Source organism: Lepisma saccharinum, chromosome 2 (genome assembly GCF_977018435.1).
Source record: "Lepisma saccharinum chromosome 2, izLepSacc3.1, whole genome shotgun sequence".
NCBI classification, from domain to species: domain Eukaryota; kingdom Metazoa; phylum Arthropoda; class Insecta; order Zygentoma; family Lepismatidae; genus Lepisma; species Lepisma saccharinum.
Window position 1 is genome coordinate 41,367,595 of NC_139230.1, and position 16,166 is coordinate 41,383,760.

The window sequence follows — 16,166 nt, forward strand, 5'->3', positions numbered from 1 at the left end:
AGTTTTTCTCAGCATGAGTAAAGTCAAACAATACTTAGCATGAAGTTATATCTTGAAGTTTTCCTGGTGATGAATGATGAAAAGATTCTCTCAGGCTATCATCCAGTTGATTTGTGGAAAACGTTCCACATTCTTTCAAGAGCTAATGTCACTTTCGTCTTTGTAATGTTAGCTCTCGAAAGCTTGGAATCTTTTCCACAACTCATCCAGTCGATAGCCTGAGGAAATCTTTTCAACAGTACATCAAAGTTTATTCCTTAATTATCTGGAACTATTATTATTAGTTTATTATTATTATTACCTACATTGAAAACTTTCTTAGTTCTTAAAACCCTACCCACAGAAAAAAGTAAAGAAATCAATTGAATATTCAGATGTTAAAATATTAAAAATAGAGGAAAACTATCATGATTAGCATGTTATCTCTGTAGGTGTCTATGCATTGCATGATATTACTTTCTGAAACTGAATATCATTATTTTTTTGTTTGCTTGTTTGTTTTCCTTGTCTTTAGGGAGGGGTCTTTTTCTTACAGCTTTTGTAATAGTAAAAATATATAAATTCCCACAAAGTTTTGCTACTGGAAACACACAACTGAAACAAGACCTCAGGACTGGTCTGTACAACAGAATAATTCAATAAGACTTCAGGAGTAAGTGTGACAGTCGATTAGTGATCAGTCAGTGTCCATTGAGTTTTATAAGATGTAGGGATTCGGGGGAAGGGGGGGGGGGAAGAGGACTAGTGATACATTTTCCTGGAAAGTGCTGAAGTCAACCACTAGTACAAGTTCGGGTCCAAAGCTGAAGACATTGTCGACAGTTTAGTGCTAGTTTCGGGTCATGAACTGAAGAGATCGAAGGTCTCTAAAGTAAACATTTCAGCAGTAAAGGGCGGAAATAAGCTGCACAGATCGACTGAAAATCTAAGTTTTAAGTGACGATTTATTAGGGACAGGATCAAGTTTCGTGTATGCAGTCCGAGAGTTTCATGGGTTAAAAAAATACTTTTAAGTCAACTGTTTTGGAAAAACACTCAAACACTAACTACCACAAAGGGGCAGCCATGAAGGGCGAACATTTATGAGAAGAGAAGAGAAAGCAAGAAGATGTTGCATATCTGGAAATTTTAGCGGAAAAAGCAAGCTCGATCATGACTCCAAAACCAGGGTCTCCTGCATATACTGTGCCATTCTTTGTTCTACCAAGTGAGCTACCAAGTCACCCTTGGCTTCGCTTGATCTTTTGCTGTTGCTGTAGAGCAATGGCATGGTATGCCTGGTGGAGCCTGCATTTTCCGCTAAAATTTCTACATATCACATCTCTTGTGTATGCCCAACCGTAAGATGTTGGCTGTTTAATTAACAAGCACAGAAAAAGGAGAAAGAATAAAACTAAGGGACATTCCCACCGGTTGACAAGATGTTTTTCTTCTGTGGTCAACACGAGCTGCCGTTTCAAGGTGACAATGAGATTGACTCACCAGGTTTCACACCGAAGCTACAAGCTATACGTGTCGCTTGAGAATTTCACAAATCGAACACAGCCTTGTGAAGTCTGTTGTGCCACTACGGTGTGAAAAGTTTCTGTTGATTGGGTCACTCATTGCAAATGACGTGTGTGTGCCTTCAGTCTGAATTCTTCCTAAATCTTGAAGATCCAAGTCACAAGGATTGAAAATTAGGATTTTTGTTAAGGTTACGTTTCGAAAGCAGGCAACAACACCATAAAGGATCATATCCAAACCTGGAAGAACACATTCAAATGGATTGTCCATTGCATAACAGCTTCGTGAAATGGACACACATAAACATACTGAGATCATTTCGGCACAAACACAATGTTCGTACATTGCAACAGAGGAGTCGAGTGATAAAACAGGTCTCAATATCAGTAGTTTAAACAGTGGCAGATTTAGGAGACAGTTGCTCTCCATTTTTGGCACCGCACTATGGCTTTTTAATGCTACCAAGAGAAAGTAAACTTTTCGTGTCCCCCCACCGTACACCGTTTTGGAACTGAATCACCACCATCGACTTTAAACCTTGTGAGGTTCTATCTATAACCCTGCAAAAAAATGATGTTTAGCCCCCCTCCCCCACCCAAAAGAATTTCTGGATACATGCCTGGTTACATTATTCATATTATTACCATATTTCAAATATACATTCTATGCTGCATTTCAAAGCAATTGTTCTCTAGTGAATGCCTGGGGCTGAATGTCCACATAGTGAGAGATCACTGGGAAACCTCCATACACACCAAACCCACCAACCACTTTCAAAATCTCCACTACTCCAGCAGTAGGGATCTGGAGGGTGAGGGAGGTGATGAATAAAGGCACGGCTTGCACCTGGGTTTGTTGCACCTGTGGGCTTGGGGGTGTGGGGTGAAGTAGCTGTTTTTGAGGTTGGGGAGATGATAGAAGATGACCCTGAGTTTGTCCCGAAAGATATTCCTGGTGTCTGGATCACTGTGAAGGATGGGAAGAGGGAGTGGAGGGTGTGTTTGATCTTCAGGATGTGAGGGTGTTGTTGTGTGATCAATGCAAGAGGGTTGGTTTTGGATTGTTTGGTCTGAATGTGGAAAGTGACTGGTGATTTGAAGAGAGGGGGTAGCCAAGGTTGGTAATAACTTGGTGGAGACGTAGGTTGTAGTTTTCGTGGGATGAGGGGGGTGATTTGGGGAGCTGGCCTCTTGAGAGCTAGGAAGAATGGGATGGCTTTTTTAGTGTGGTAGGGGTGAGAGCAGGAGTAGTGGAAATATTGGAGATATATGGTGGATTTGATATGCATGGAGGTTTCAAAGTGATCTCCCATGATGTGGACATCCACATCAAGGAAGGTCACTTGTGTCTATGGAATGGAACCAGGTGAATTTGAGGGTGGTGAAGTTGTTGAGTTGGTTGAGGAAAGTTGCAAGGTTGCCATGTGCCTGGAGGAGGAAAATATCTTACCCAGAGAAGTGGTTTCTGTGACTGGGAGTCGAAGAACTCTTGTTCCAGCCTGACCATGAACAGGTTATCATAGGAGGGGGAAGGGGGGGGCATGTCTGGGCACGTATTTGTAGGAAATTTCCACTTTGAAGACTGGCATATGTATAGCAACTGTGTAATAAAAAAAAAACCTTGAGAAGCAAAAAAAGAACCACTGTAATTTCAATTAGAAAAATTTCAACTACACAAAATATATTTAAGAACATGAACAAGAAATTGATATTTTCATTTGAAAACATTGATTGTATTTCAAAACTGTCTCCAATGTATAACACTTGCATGCTGATATTAATATTTTATTACATTAATATTAATTTTCTTACTTGGGTGAAAATATTCAATTTGTTGCTGTCCTCTTGCTGCCATCTCATTTTCATGTCTCGGATGACGTTTCTAAAATAAAATAAAATACATTTATTTCTATTTCATATATTTTTAATGTAACTTTTCTGCCACTTTTGGCTATCATGACGATGAGAATAAATGATGATTAGATTAAATTAATGATGGGACACTCACAAAGAACACCCATACCCAGGCTGAGACAGAAATCTGGAAACTTCAGTGGCAGAATCGAAAGTCAACCACTTCATTAACTAACAGACATTTTCTTAAAATTGATTCAAAATAATAACAATTAGAATCATTAAAGCTATTACATTTTTATCTTGCAACTTACAAGTTTGTTTCCATAATTTTATTTATGCGTGATCAAATGTATAAGCAGGAAATACAGTTGCATAATATGTTTTTAAAATACTTATGAATTCAACACTAGAAGGCTTCTCCTTTATTGGAGCGGCAGCATTATAGCACAGAGCAATCAAGAATACATTTACTTTATCATGATCTAGTAGAATCTCTTCCTATTTTCACGGGTTCAATTTTATGGTTTATTTTGCTTCAGTGGGTGAATGAGTGAATTTCCACATTACTAATAATTACTTAGGTTTTTTTTTTGTTTTTTTTTTACTGGAGTATTTTATTCTTAACCCTTCGTGGGTCGCAAGAGAAAAATTTTGTCAATGGTCACACATGGTGCCAAAGACTGGGTTCTAAAAATGTGTTTAGAGTTGATTAAGAGTTATTGTGATTTTTTGCACACAATTGAGATTCTATAAAACTATGAAATGTACATTTTAGTCCATAAATTAAATACACAAGACAAAATAAGTAATATGTGTTAAAAAGCCAGCCCCTGTGGTGAAGTGGTTTGCACATCGCACTATGATGCCAGGGGTCCTGGGTTCGAATCCTGGCCTGGGCATGGATATTTGTGAGTGTCCATTCATCAAATTTCATCATATCATCACTCATCCCCATCTTCACAAATTAGCCAAAAGTGGCACAAAAAGCAAAGTAAAATAAAGCATATCAAATCACAAACCATGTGTTAAAAATTTCAATGTTACATGTGCTTTCATAAAATTGGAAAAATAAGTTGTTTTTCCTCAATTTGTGTTTTAAGTCCACTTTATTAAACCCAGGATCTTTTGATTACAATTGCATGACATTATCACTGAGACATCAGTGAGACAATTGAAAAGACTAGTTTCTCTTGCAGCTAAAATAATCGGTGATTGATCATTTTTCGCAGCACTCTTACAAATGTTATGCTGATGGCTCTCAATGGTCATCTGAATCAAACTATCCATCTGTTGAGTCACTTTCCCCCAAAATTTTCAGGAATAGTTGTTTAATCCACTCTTTTTACCCTTATGTCCATCTCGTTACACCAACTGTTCAGTATCACAGTTTAATAGAAGTCAAAAACAGACAAATAAACAAAAAAGGCATGGAACGGCAGACCGGATTTTCCCTAAAAAGTAGGTTCGCCGATAGTCGCACATGAGCGCAAAGGACTGGGGTCTTCAATGAACCCCCTAGTAGCTCAAAGATCTGAGGAACACTGAAAAATAAGTCGTGAAGTAAAAGCAAGGTCACAAACTCAAGTAGACAAAGGGAGGGTGTTGATAATATAATCATTAATAAATGGTGAAGTTAAAACCACAAACCCAGAACTAGAGACCATGCACGACCAACTAAGGGTTAAGTAAATTGCACTGCCCTATAGACTAAGACATAATTCCTATCCTTTTTTTCTGTAATATAGAAAGAGAAAAATATCTAATGACTCCTCTTGTAACCTTGAGATCTTAAAACTTAATAGTAACTGTAATTTCATAAATTTAATTACATTTATATTTCAACAAAATACTTTTCCAGGTCTTACGTTTTTCAGGTCAGTTCTTTGTATTACAGTAGCTCTTCCAACTGGTGCCTGATAGGGTATCCTTTTCCTGAATGTTATCTTGCATTCATGCTTCATGCTTCCACTCTGTCCCTGTAGCCTTGGCTCATCCTCCTTTTCCTGGCCTCTGGCCTTCTCACTCCTTTCTCTATTCTCTTTACTAGATTTCCTGCCTTCTTCTTCATCATCACTAATGGTAATAATTTCAGGTTCATTTATTTCTTCAGAATTAGTTCCAACACAGGCATCCTTTCTACCTATCCTAATTGCTAGCATAGTATCATATTTAGCTCGTTTTGAAACATCTGAAACAGTAATAACAATATTCATCAAACAAATTTTCTTTACTAAAATTAATGATGCAGTTTATTAACATAAGAATTGCACTACAAACTATAGATAGTTGAAACAAGGTTTTACAATGAACATCAAAGCTCTTATTCCACTGTTCTGTTTTCAAATAAATTTTCAAAACAAGGGTGACTTCACTACAGATGCCAGTTATGTTCTGATGGCACAACAGATAGACAAAAGTACACATGACAGCATATGGCTATATGAAGCAATGGATGATGAGTTGTTGAATGATGGTATGAGTACAAGGATTATGTTGGAGTTGGTATTCTGGAAAACTGCACATAAAAACTAAAACTAAACTCTGTGGTGCAACAACCCTCCAAGATCCATGGCCCGTCAGAGCAGCTTTTTTATTGGGTGACACATCGAGTCCAGGTTCGATACCCGGTGATGGCACATAGTGGTTCAGATCCCACTTTAAGCTGTAGGTCCAGTCTCGATTAGCCTTTCTGTGCATAAAGTGGACTTAAAACACCAACTCAAAACAAAACAAAAAAAAGACACGTTGAGTCCCATTGTCACTGCTTTCTGGCTTTCGAGACCATATACCGCTATTTCCTCTTTTTGGAAGTAGTTCACCAATTGTCATCATGAAGTTGGGTCCATGCCGAAATTTGAAGGCTGCTACAGGGAATCAAAACCAGGATCACTTGCACTAAGGGAGAGAGTCAGGCACGTATCCAGGGGGGGGCCTTAGGGGGCTCAAGGCCCCCCCCCCCCGAAGGATTTCGGTTTACACTAGATAAAATGAGGTTTTTGGCTTCTTGTGGTGTAAATATAATAATGTGACGATAAATTAAGGAGATAAACAAATTTTTGAGGAAAGATGGAGAATGTCCTATAACCCCGTTATTGCTAATAGCATGCATCCAAGGTGGGGATCAGGGGCTAGAGCCTCCCTCCCTCACGGAAACTTTTCTCATTATACTAGATAAAATTAGGTTTCTGGCTTCTTCAATAATGTGATGATAATCTGAGATAAATAATTATCGAGGCAAGACGGATAATGTTCTATAACCCTGTTATTGTTATAATACATATCCAAAATGGAGATCAGGGGGTTTGAACCTGCCCCCCCCCCCGCAACTTTTTACATTACACTACTTAAAATTAGGTTTTTGGCTTTTTGAATAATGTGACGATAATTTAAGGAGATAAATAATTATGGAGGAAAGACGGATAATGTTCCATAACCCTGTTATTGTTAATAGCGCGTATCCAAGGTAGGGTGCAGGGGATTCGAGCCCCCTTCAGGTAATATTTCTGTTTACGCTACATAATATTATGTTTTTGGCTTCTTAAATATGTGACGATAATTTGAGGAGATAAATAATTATCGAGGCAAGACTGAGATTGTTCTATGTATATCCCTGTTATTGATAATATTGCACGTAAACTTTTCTTGCACTTTCGGTGTTGTCGCAGCGAACTTGAGCACTGTGTACGGACTTGTCAGCATTTGGAAGCTGCACAACAAAGGTAGCACCATAAGTAGGGTGATTCATTGTAATTTTTAATCTCTGGAAAGTGCGAGAGGGAACGTTCTTGAATAAGAGGAGTCGAGCTAATGGCAATATTTACGAATCATTTTATCTGCGGAACGTTCTAGAATATAATGAGCATATAAATACCCGGCTTCAATTTCCCCGATTGATCTGTACAACAGAATGGGTTAATGAGATGAGACTTCAGTTCACACAGTCGATTAGTGATCAGTCAGTGTCCATGAGCTACCCTTGACTTCGACTGATTTTTAGTTAACATGTCTACATAGTACATGTCCTGTGTATGTCAAATCGTAAGATGTTGCCTGTATAGTGAACAAGCACAGATAATAAAGGAGAAAGAAGAAAACTGAGGGTTATTATCACCGGTTGAGAAGATTTTTTTCTTCTGTGGTCAACAAGAGGTCCCATTTCTAGGTGATTGATTGATTGATTGATATCTATGTTGTTTTAAGTCCACTTTATGCACAGAAAGGCTAATCGGGACTGGACCTACAGTTTAAAGTGTGATCCGAACCACTATGTGCCTCCACCGGGTATCGAACCAGGAACTATTTCTAGGTGACTATGACAGTGGCGAGATATCACACCGTGTAGCCTGAGGATTTCACAAGTCGAAAGTAGGTTTGTACGGCCTTTTGTGTCACTACGGTGTGAAACGTTGCTGTTGATTGGCTCATTCCAAACGACATGTATCACTTGTCCCTTCAGTCTGAAATCTTCCTAAGTCTTGAAGATTAGTCACAAGGATGGAAAATTGTTAAAGTTAGGTGCGAAGGCAGGCGACAGACAACACCCTTAAGGATAATATCCAAACCTGCAGAAAGAACGTATCTTACTTCAGTCTCAAATACGAAATGACAAAAACTTCTGGTGACTTGATTTTAAAAAATGTATCCGAAATAAAGAGAGCCGTACCCAGGATTTTCGGAAGGGAGAGGGTTACGCATACTATTTTTGGTGGTCAGTCCTCATTTTGCCATCTTTTCCTGTCTTTTGACGTTATTATTTTTAAGGAATACTGGGTAAAATGGGGTTAGGACCGAACCAATCCTCCTTGGGCACATAACTGGATATAAATGAGTAAGCATTTGATCATATCGGGAGTCAAAACATTACATGTGTTGGGAACGGAAGAGTTTTCACTGTGCATTAGTTTCACGATCCAGCTGTATTCTAGAAGACTTCCTTTGTTTCGTGCCGATATATGACAAGACTGCGGAAGCTATGACAGACAATTTTGAACACTTGCTAATGCTTAGACCTGAATATGAACAATTTTGTGGGTTTCGGCTTTTATAAGAGCTGCAAACATGGGAGAACAAGACACAATTATGGTGTTCAGGCTCGAATCAGAGAGAAATATTCGAGAACTGTCTGTGTCCAGTTCCCAGCCAACAATTTGAATCTCGCGTTGTCGAGTGAATTGTCCATCCCGTGCATGTGTATCAGCTTTATAAAAACACTTACTTCTGGTGGTATATAGATGTTTTGATGCCTGATGAGAAGAAATGGACATACACACAGAACTGAGATGGTTCCGACACACAATGTTAGTGCATGGAAACAGTGGGCCAACTGGTAAAAAATGTTCCGATTTCATGTCCCGATTAAAATTACACCTTCAAACAGTGGCGACGATTTAGGGGATAGTTGCTCCCCATTTTTTTTGCCTCCACACTATCACTATGGCTTCTTAATGCTAAGCCTTGTCTGCCAAGATAAAGTAAACTTTCCTTGCACCCACTCCCGTTTTTGAACCAATTGACGCTACAGCCTTAAACATACAATTGTGAGGTTCTATCTATAGCCTACCCCTTAAAAAAGGTGGAGTTCACCCCCCCCCCCCCCCCGAAAGGAATTCCTGGATACGTGCCTGGTGAGAGTGCTAACTACAGTGCGTCCATTTTGATCTGCAGCCGAGAGATCGGGAGAAATGTGGCGGGCGGCGCTGATGGAGATGCCGACATTTGAGGCCTGTAATGTCCGCTTATTTTTGTGGACATCTTGCAAAACGAGCACTAACCTGTGTTATAACACGCAAAAGTTCTTCTGTAATTCTTCCAAGTTCCACCCTTATATACACAAATAAATATGCTTTAGAAATTATATTAAGAGCCACAGATAATACTCTGTAAAACATTTTAATCATAGTTTTGACCAGTAACGTCAGTTTTGTGTCGATGGGGATCGTTTGGAGTTTTCGAATGTGCAACACTGTATCAAGATTACGCTGCAGACGAACCGTTAAAAGCTAATGGTGTTCGTGAGCTTCCTTGCAATCCGAAATCTCCTAGCTCAAGTTTTTTGTTCCTTCGCGACTACAGAGCTGTGAATATAGTGGCAGGCAGATGTAAACCAAGAGCGTGTTAATTTCGTACTGTGCGTAAGAGTGTTATTCTTGGTTACTTGCCGTTACTTGTTTGTGTTATTGCAGTGTGTATGTGTGTTGTGTCAGTCAGACGATTGGAATGCCAGCCGCAAGGTTCACGTTAGAACAAAGAATTTTTATGTATGACACTTACGTGAAAACAGACTCGTGTCGAGACGTGTGTAGGCAATTTGTACAGAAATTCCCAGGCGTTTCACCTCCACATAGAGATATGGTTAGACGTCTTGTCCTTAAATTACGAGAAACTGGATCGTTAAATTTTAAAACACCTAAGCAAAAACGACGGATTCTAACCGAAGCAAAACTCGATGAAATTGGTGCAGCGTTTGAACGTTCTCCAAACAAACCTCTACGCCGTGTTTCACAGGAGATGGGCGTGTCAAAATCATCAGCACATACAGCCACTAAGCTACTAAAATTAAAACCGTACAGAGTTTCTATAGTGCAAGAATTACGGCCCCCTGACAACGTAAGTAGAGTAAATTTCTGTAATTGGGTTTTGCAGAATATTGTAGATGGTATTGTTGATCCACAGTTAATAATTTTTTCGGATGAGGCATGGTTTCACTTGCGTGGTCATGTTTGTTCACAGAACAATAGATACTGGAGCACTGAAAATCCCCGAATAATACACGAAGTTCCGTTACACGATGCAAAAATTGGTGTGTGGTGTGCTGTAAGTGCCAAAAGAATAATAGGGCCTATATTTTTTGAAGACACAATAAATTCAGAGAGGTACCGCACACAAATACTCGCGCCGTTTTTTCAGTTGTTATCAGATAATGAGAGACAATATGGGTATTTTCAACAAGATTCGGCCACAGCCCATACCGCCGCTGATTCTTTGGACGCTATAAGGGAGGTGTTTGATGACAGAATAATTTCAAGAGGTTTATGGCCTTCACGTTCGCCAGATCTTACCGTATTTGACTATTATTTGTGGGGAACCTTGAAAAATAGAGTCTACCGAAATAACCCTCATAGCATCGACGAACTAAAAGACAATATAAGGGCAGAACTAGGAAGAATTATGGAAGAAGAACTTTTGCGTGTGAATCAAAATTTCATCAAACGATGCCAGGAATGTGTGAATGTAGGTGGACATCAATTTGAACAACTCTTATAACACAGGTTAGTGCTAGTTTTGCAATATTTATATAAATGTCTGCATATGTCCATAAAAATATGCGGGCATTACAGGCCGCAAATGCCGGCACCTCCGTCAGCGCCGCCCGCCACGTTTCTCCCGATCTCTCGGCTGCAGATCGAAATGGACGCACGGTATTTGGTTACCCGGAGGGCAAAACTATAAATAAAGCAGTGTGTCATAATCCTACTCTGGAATGACTTTACAAGTAACAAGAAATGTGCAGAAATATTTCAAGAAAAAAATGAGTCAAAAAGGAATGCATTCTGCATTTCAAAGAAAGCAATGCTCTCACTGACTTGTAGAATTCCATGGAGCAGCTGCCTTGTTATCAAGGGGTCCTGGGTTCAATACCTGGTCAAAGCTCAGTGGTTCGGATCCCACTTTAAACTGTAGGTCCAGTCCCGATTAGCCTTACTGTGCATAAAGTGGACTTAAAACACCAACTCAATTCCATGGAGCAGCTTTTAAGTCGCTGGAGGAGTTGCACAATATCTGCAAATGATACATCACAAATATCATCAATTGTAAGTCAGAAGAAAACATATCTAAATGCAGATCTCCAATATTTTAAAACTCAATTTTGAAGCTAAAATTTTGATACTGTTACGAGCTAAGGTTCCTTCCTAGGGTGGGTCCCTGGAGACTTAAATGGGGATGTTAAACCTATAGTCCCACCAGATTTCACCCTCTGTATTGGAGGGTAGGAGCTGTTGCAATGACCGTTGTCATGGCCATCAGGCAATGAGCCAGAGGTGTCCTCCTTGCCTTCTCCTCTTGTGCTCTCAAGATTTGGGTAATACTTGCAATACATGGAATGAAACATAATGCAATACAATGATAAATAGTTCAGAAAATTATTCAGTGAATGCAGAAGAATACATATAATAACACAGATATATCACATTTGTAAATATAGAAATGTTGTGTACACTTAAATGTATATGTACACATTGCAAGTAGGCAATGGATTTTTTTATTTGTTATCAAAAAATTCATCCACTTTGTAATACATCTAAATGTTTCTTTCTTCATTTTCTTGAATACATTGGGTAATTTATTGTATAGTTTTAATCCTGTGTGATCAATAGTATTTTTTGCTAACTGTAACATTATGGTCTCTAAATGAAAGTTGGCCTCCCCTATGGCACAGTTGTAGCATCGTAGCCTTGTAATCAAGGGCTCCCAGGTTCGATTCCTGGTGGAGTCACATAGTGGTTTTAATTCCACTTTGAACTGTAGGTCCAGTCCCAATTAGCCTTAATGTGCATAAAGTGGACTTAAAACACCAAATCAATCAATCTAAATTAAAGTTATTTGCTGTTCTTGTGTTGTGTTCATGGTAGTTGCAATTTTGGTTAAATAAGTGTGCATGCCCGTTAGGGTGTATTGAAATTTTATTTTTTTCAAAATTCAAAAACATATGAGGAGGTACCCAAAAAGAAGCTCAATTTTGTCACCTTGTTTTATTTTGACCGTACATGTACATGTTGTAGGTACATTCAGGTAAGCATGTCTACTCTAGTCACCTTCAAAGTATTGCCCATGTGCTTTAATGCAATTGTCCCAACGTTTTTCCCACTGTTGAATACAGTTTCGAAACTCCTCTGGTACAATACTCTTCAAGGTTTTGTCCATAATGTCTTTGACCTCATTGACGTCATGGAATCGCTTCCCCTTCACATTCCTCTTCGCTTCCCCTTCACATTCCTCTTCATCAGCGGGAACCAAAAAAGTCACAGGATGCTAAATCAGGTGAGTACAGGGGATGGGGCAAAAGCACCATGTTGTTCTTTGCCAAGACATGGCCGTGTGGGCTGGGGCATTGTGACGGTGCAGTAACCACATTCCACTTCTCCACAGTTCTGGACGCTTCCGTCGCACACTTTCACCCAATATTCTCAAAACATTCAGGTAAAATTGCTGGTTCACTGTTTGTCCTTGGGGAACAAATTCCCTGTGGACAATCCTATTCATATCAAAGAAACAAATCAACATTGTTTTCACATTGGATCGAACTTGACATGCTTTCTTGGGACGTGGTGAATTTGGAGTCTTCCACTGGCTGGATGCTTGTTTTGATTCAGGATCGTACCCATAGCATCAGGACTCATCCCCAGTCGCAATTCAGCCTTCAAGTCGCGACAAACATTCACTCGATTCTATCTCTGCTCCTCTGACAGCAAGCGAGCAAAAAATTTAGCAGACACCCATCTCATCTTAAAATCGTCAGTTAAAATGCGCTGGCAGGTACTCCAAGACAAGGCATCTCGAACTTTTACAATGTTTTCTTCATTTTTGCCTGTCTTGGTTTGGTTTGAGTTGGTGTTTTAAGTCCACTTTATGCACAGTAAGGCTAATCGGGACTGGACCTACAGTTTAAAGTGGGATCCGAACCACTTGTGCCTCCACCGGGTATCGAACCCGGGACCCCTTGATTACAAGGCAATGACGCTACCACTGCACCATGGGGGAGGCCCATTTCTGCCTGTCGAAGGACGGCCAGGCCTCGGCAAGTCTTCAGTTGACATGTCACCATCTTTGCACTGGGAAAACCACTTGTAGACTTGTGTCTTTCCCAAAGCAGCTTCATTACAAGCTTGGCGAAGCATAACAACAGTCTCAGCAGCCGTTTTTCCCAACAAGAAACAAAATTTAACACAGGTCCTTTGCTCCTTGTGGTTTGCCATCTCAACAATCTCTCAAAAATCACCAGACTCTTCCCGCAACACCACAAACAATGCAACACTACGAACGAACCGCTCAGCACAGAATAATGTCAACTTGCAGATTGATGCAAGATATCCCATACTAATGACACCTAGCGGCACAAGCCATAACTACATCGGTAATCCACGCAACATTATGATTCCAGTTTTTTTTGGGTGCCTCCTCGTATAGTGCGCAAAAGTTGCATTATTGTACCAATACATCACATAAAAAAAAATACCCAAATTGAAAGATTTCTAGCTGCACCTCTTTGGGCTTGACCTTTTACTTCTTCAATGATATCATTAAGATTCCACTTGGTGGATTTACAATGTATTGTGTAATTAAATTCACGGGAAAAGGTGAAGAAAATAGCTTTGTGTTTATCTACACAGTACAATGAACCAGCTAGAATAGAAAATTGTGGGTCTATAGGGTTGGGAATGGGAAGGGGGAGGTGGAGCAGAGGCCAGCGACCGTCGTCACCACATGTTACTGGATTGGGCGAAGGGTTGCTACCAAAGTGGTTCACGAGGTTGTGCTAAACGTTTTCATGTACACTTAATTTCAGCCCTGCATTGTAGTTTCAACATCGAAGTTTCAGAATTCAGTAGTGTTTGTGCTGAGAACAGATTTGGATGTGTGTGTGTTTGTGGTGACCAGGGCTACCACTAAATCATCTGTTCGTACAAGAAGCAACATAAGTATGAGTTATGAATCTCTATTCAGAACTCCTTGTGCTTTCAGTTCCAGGACATTACAGTCATACAGTGATGTGATGAGATGCTACAGACTTACTCATACAGAATTGAAAGGAGAGGGAAGCACAGAACCAGCGATTCATTCCATTTGTGAAGAAGTGGCAAAAAAAGTTGGGAGAAGTGTGGCTGCGATCCTCAGATCCCACAGTTTCCTTTTATAGGATTCCTTTTATGATAGATGCATACCACAAAAGTGTCAGGGCTATTTTGAAAAATGTGAAAAAAATAAGCAACCCGAAAAAGCTAGAGAAATTTAAAGAAGATTCCCCAAAACTTCTTAATATTGCTAGTTGCAAATGTGCAGATTTCAGTTCATGCAGATGTGAAGAATCTACTGAAAAGGAGAAACAGTTTATTATAGATCAGAGAACAGACAAAAAAATAGCAATAGGTACCATCGATGTACTGGAAACTAAAACTCTTCTGAAAAGGGAAGATAGGAGAGTAAGTAAACGTGCTGCCGTAGAAGATGATTTGCAAGAACAGTCGACCAGTGGGATGCAAGCAACAGGCAGTTCGTCAGAAGTGGAAACCGTAAATGACAGTGACTTTAAGTGGTCTTATCCCCTAGAGTCTTGACCAAAGAAGTGAAAAAGAGGGCACCACTTCCAACTTTAGCTAAAGTAAAGGATAAAACTGGTGTGACTTTAAGAAAGGTCGCTGCTATCGCTTCTGCCGTTTTAGAAGATTTGAATGTAATTTAGCACAAAGATCAACAGACAGTGATAGACGAAAGTAAGATTCAAAGAGAGGTTGCAAAAAACTGTAGTTTTGTGCAAAAAGGAGAACTTAATGAAAGTATTAAACCTCAAAGTTCATATTCATATTTTGATGGTAAGAAGGATGAGACTGTAATGTTAAAGAAAACTGGCAATCAAAAACACACACACATACATCTGTGTCAGGATCATCCACTGTCATTAACATCGGAAGTTCGATAATTCAGAAGCTGAATGACAATAATGTGGACTTGATAGATCTGAGGGCAGTTGGTTGCGATGGAACTAATATTAACGTCGGAGTTCGGGGAGGGGACTCATAAAATTTCTCGAGAACCACGTTCAAAGATCTTTGCAGTGGTTCATTTGTTTCCTGCACTTCAATGAATTACCACTTCGACACGTGCTGAAGACAAATGATGGACACACAACAGGATCTTATACATTTTCGGGCCCTGTAGGGAAAATGCTCCATAATTGTGAGGACAGGCCAGTTACGAACTTCGAGGCTATACCTACCGAAATGCCAGCCTTAGATATACAAGATTTGAGCTCAGATCAGCAGCTTCTGCAAATATGTCAAGCTGTAATCAGTGGCAAGTGTGATGCACATTTAGGAAACAAGAAGTCCGGAACATTATCTCATGCTAGATGGCTTACTACTGCCTTCATATTTCCACAGAAAACCCAACAGAAGAACTGAAAATTCTTGCTAAGTTCGCTGTGTATGTTTATGCCCCTGTTTGGTTATCTGTGAAATCAAACCCGACATGCAAAGATGGTGCTAGGCACTTGTATCTGGCAATTAAGCTCTCAAGGTACCTTGAGGAACCTTTGAAAACTGTAGTGAATAAGGTGATCGCCAGGAATCCATTTCTTGCTCAGTATGCTGACAGATGATAGGCGTGAAGTAAGAGAAATATCTGTGAGAAGGATTTTAGATGCTCTGACAAGGAAAACATCTGGTGAAGGGTCAGTACATAAGTTCAAAGTGACAGAAATAAATTTCCTGACAGAGGACTACATCAACATGATAGACTGAGATGTGTGCCTTGTAACAGAGCCTCCCTTAGTTGCCCATTTGAATTCCGAGGATATTCAGAAGATGGTTGATGATCAGAATATTGCAGAAACAACAATTGCATCCTTCCCATGTCATACTCAAGCAGTTAGAGACAGCAGTTAAAATAGTGAGTGAGGCTTCAGCATCTGTTTGTGGTGAAAGAGAAAGAGATGCTTATATCAGATCTAAACTTGATGCAAGAAAGCAATTAACAAAAAAAGGGAGAAGAAATCTGATTATTTTGAGCAAAGATGGAAGTAAAACTGAA

The 16,166-nt window shown here is 39.7% G+C and overlaps 1 protein-coding gene across 1 annotated transcript in view; it reads right to left on the reverse strand.

Annotated features, from left to right (window-relative positions):
• LOC145984415 (uncharacterized) overlaps positions 1-16,166 on the reverse strand; it is a 53,078-nt gene that overhangs the window by 31,640 nt on the left and 5,272 nt on the right. The window contains exons 2-3 of the mRNA XM_083118079.1: positions 5,228-5,550; positions 3,318-3,387 (exon numbers count right to left, since the gene is read on the reverse strand). Of these exons, the coding sequence (XP_082974205.1) occupies positions 3,318-3,387; positions 5,228-5,550 (393 nt within the window). The remainder of the gene's footprint in view (positions 1-3,317; positions 3,388-5,227; positions 5,551-16,166) is intronic.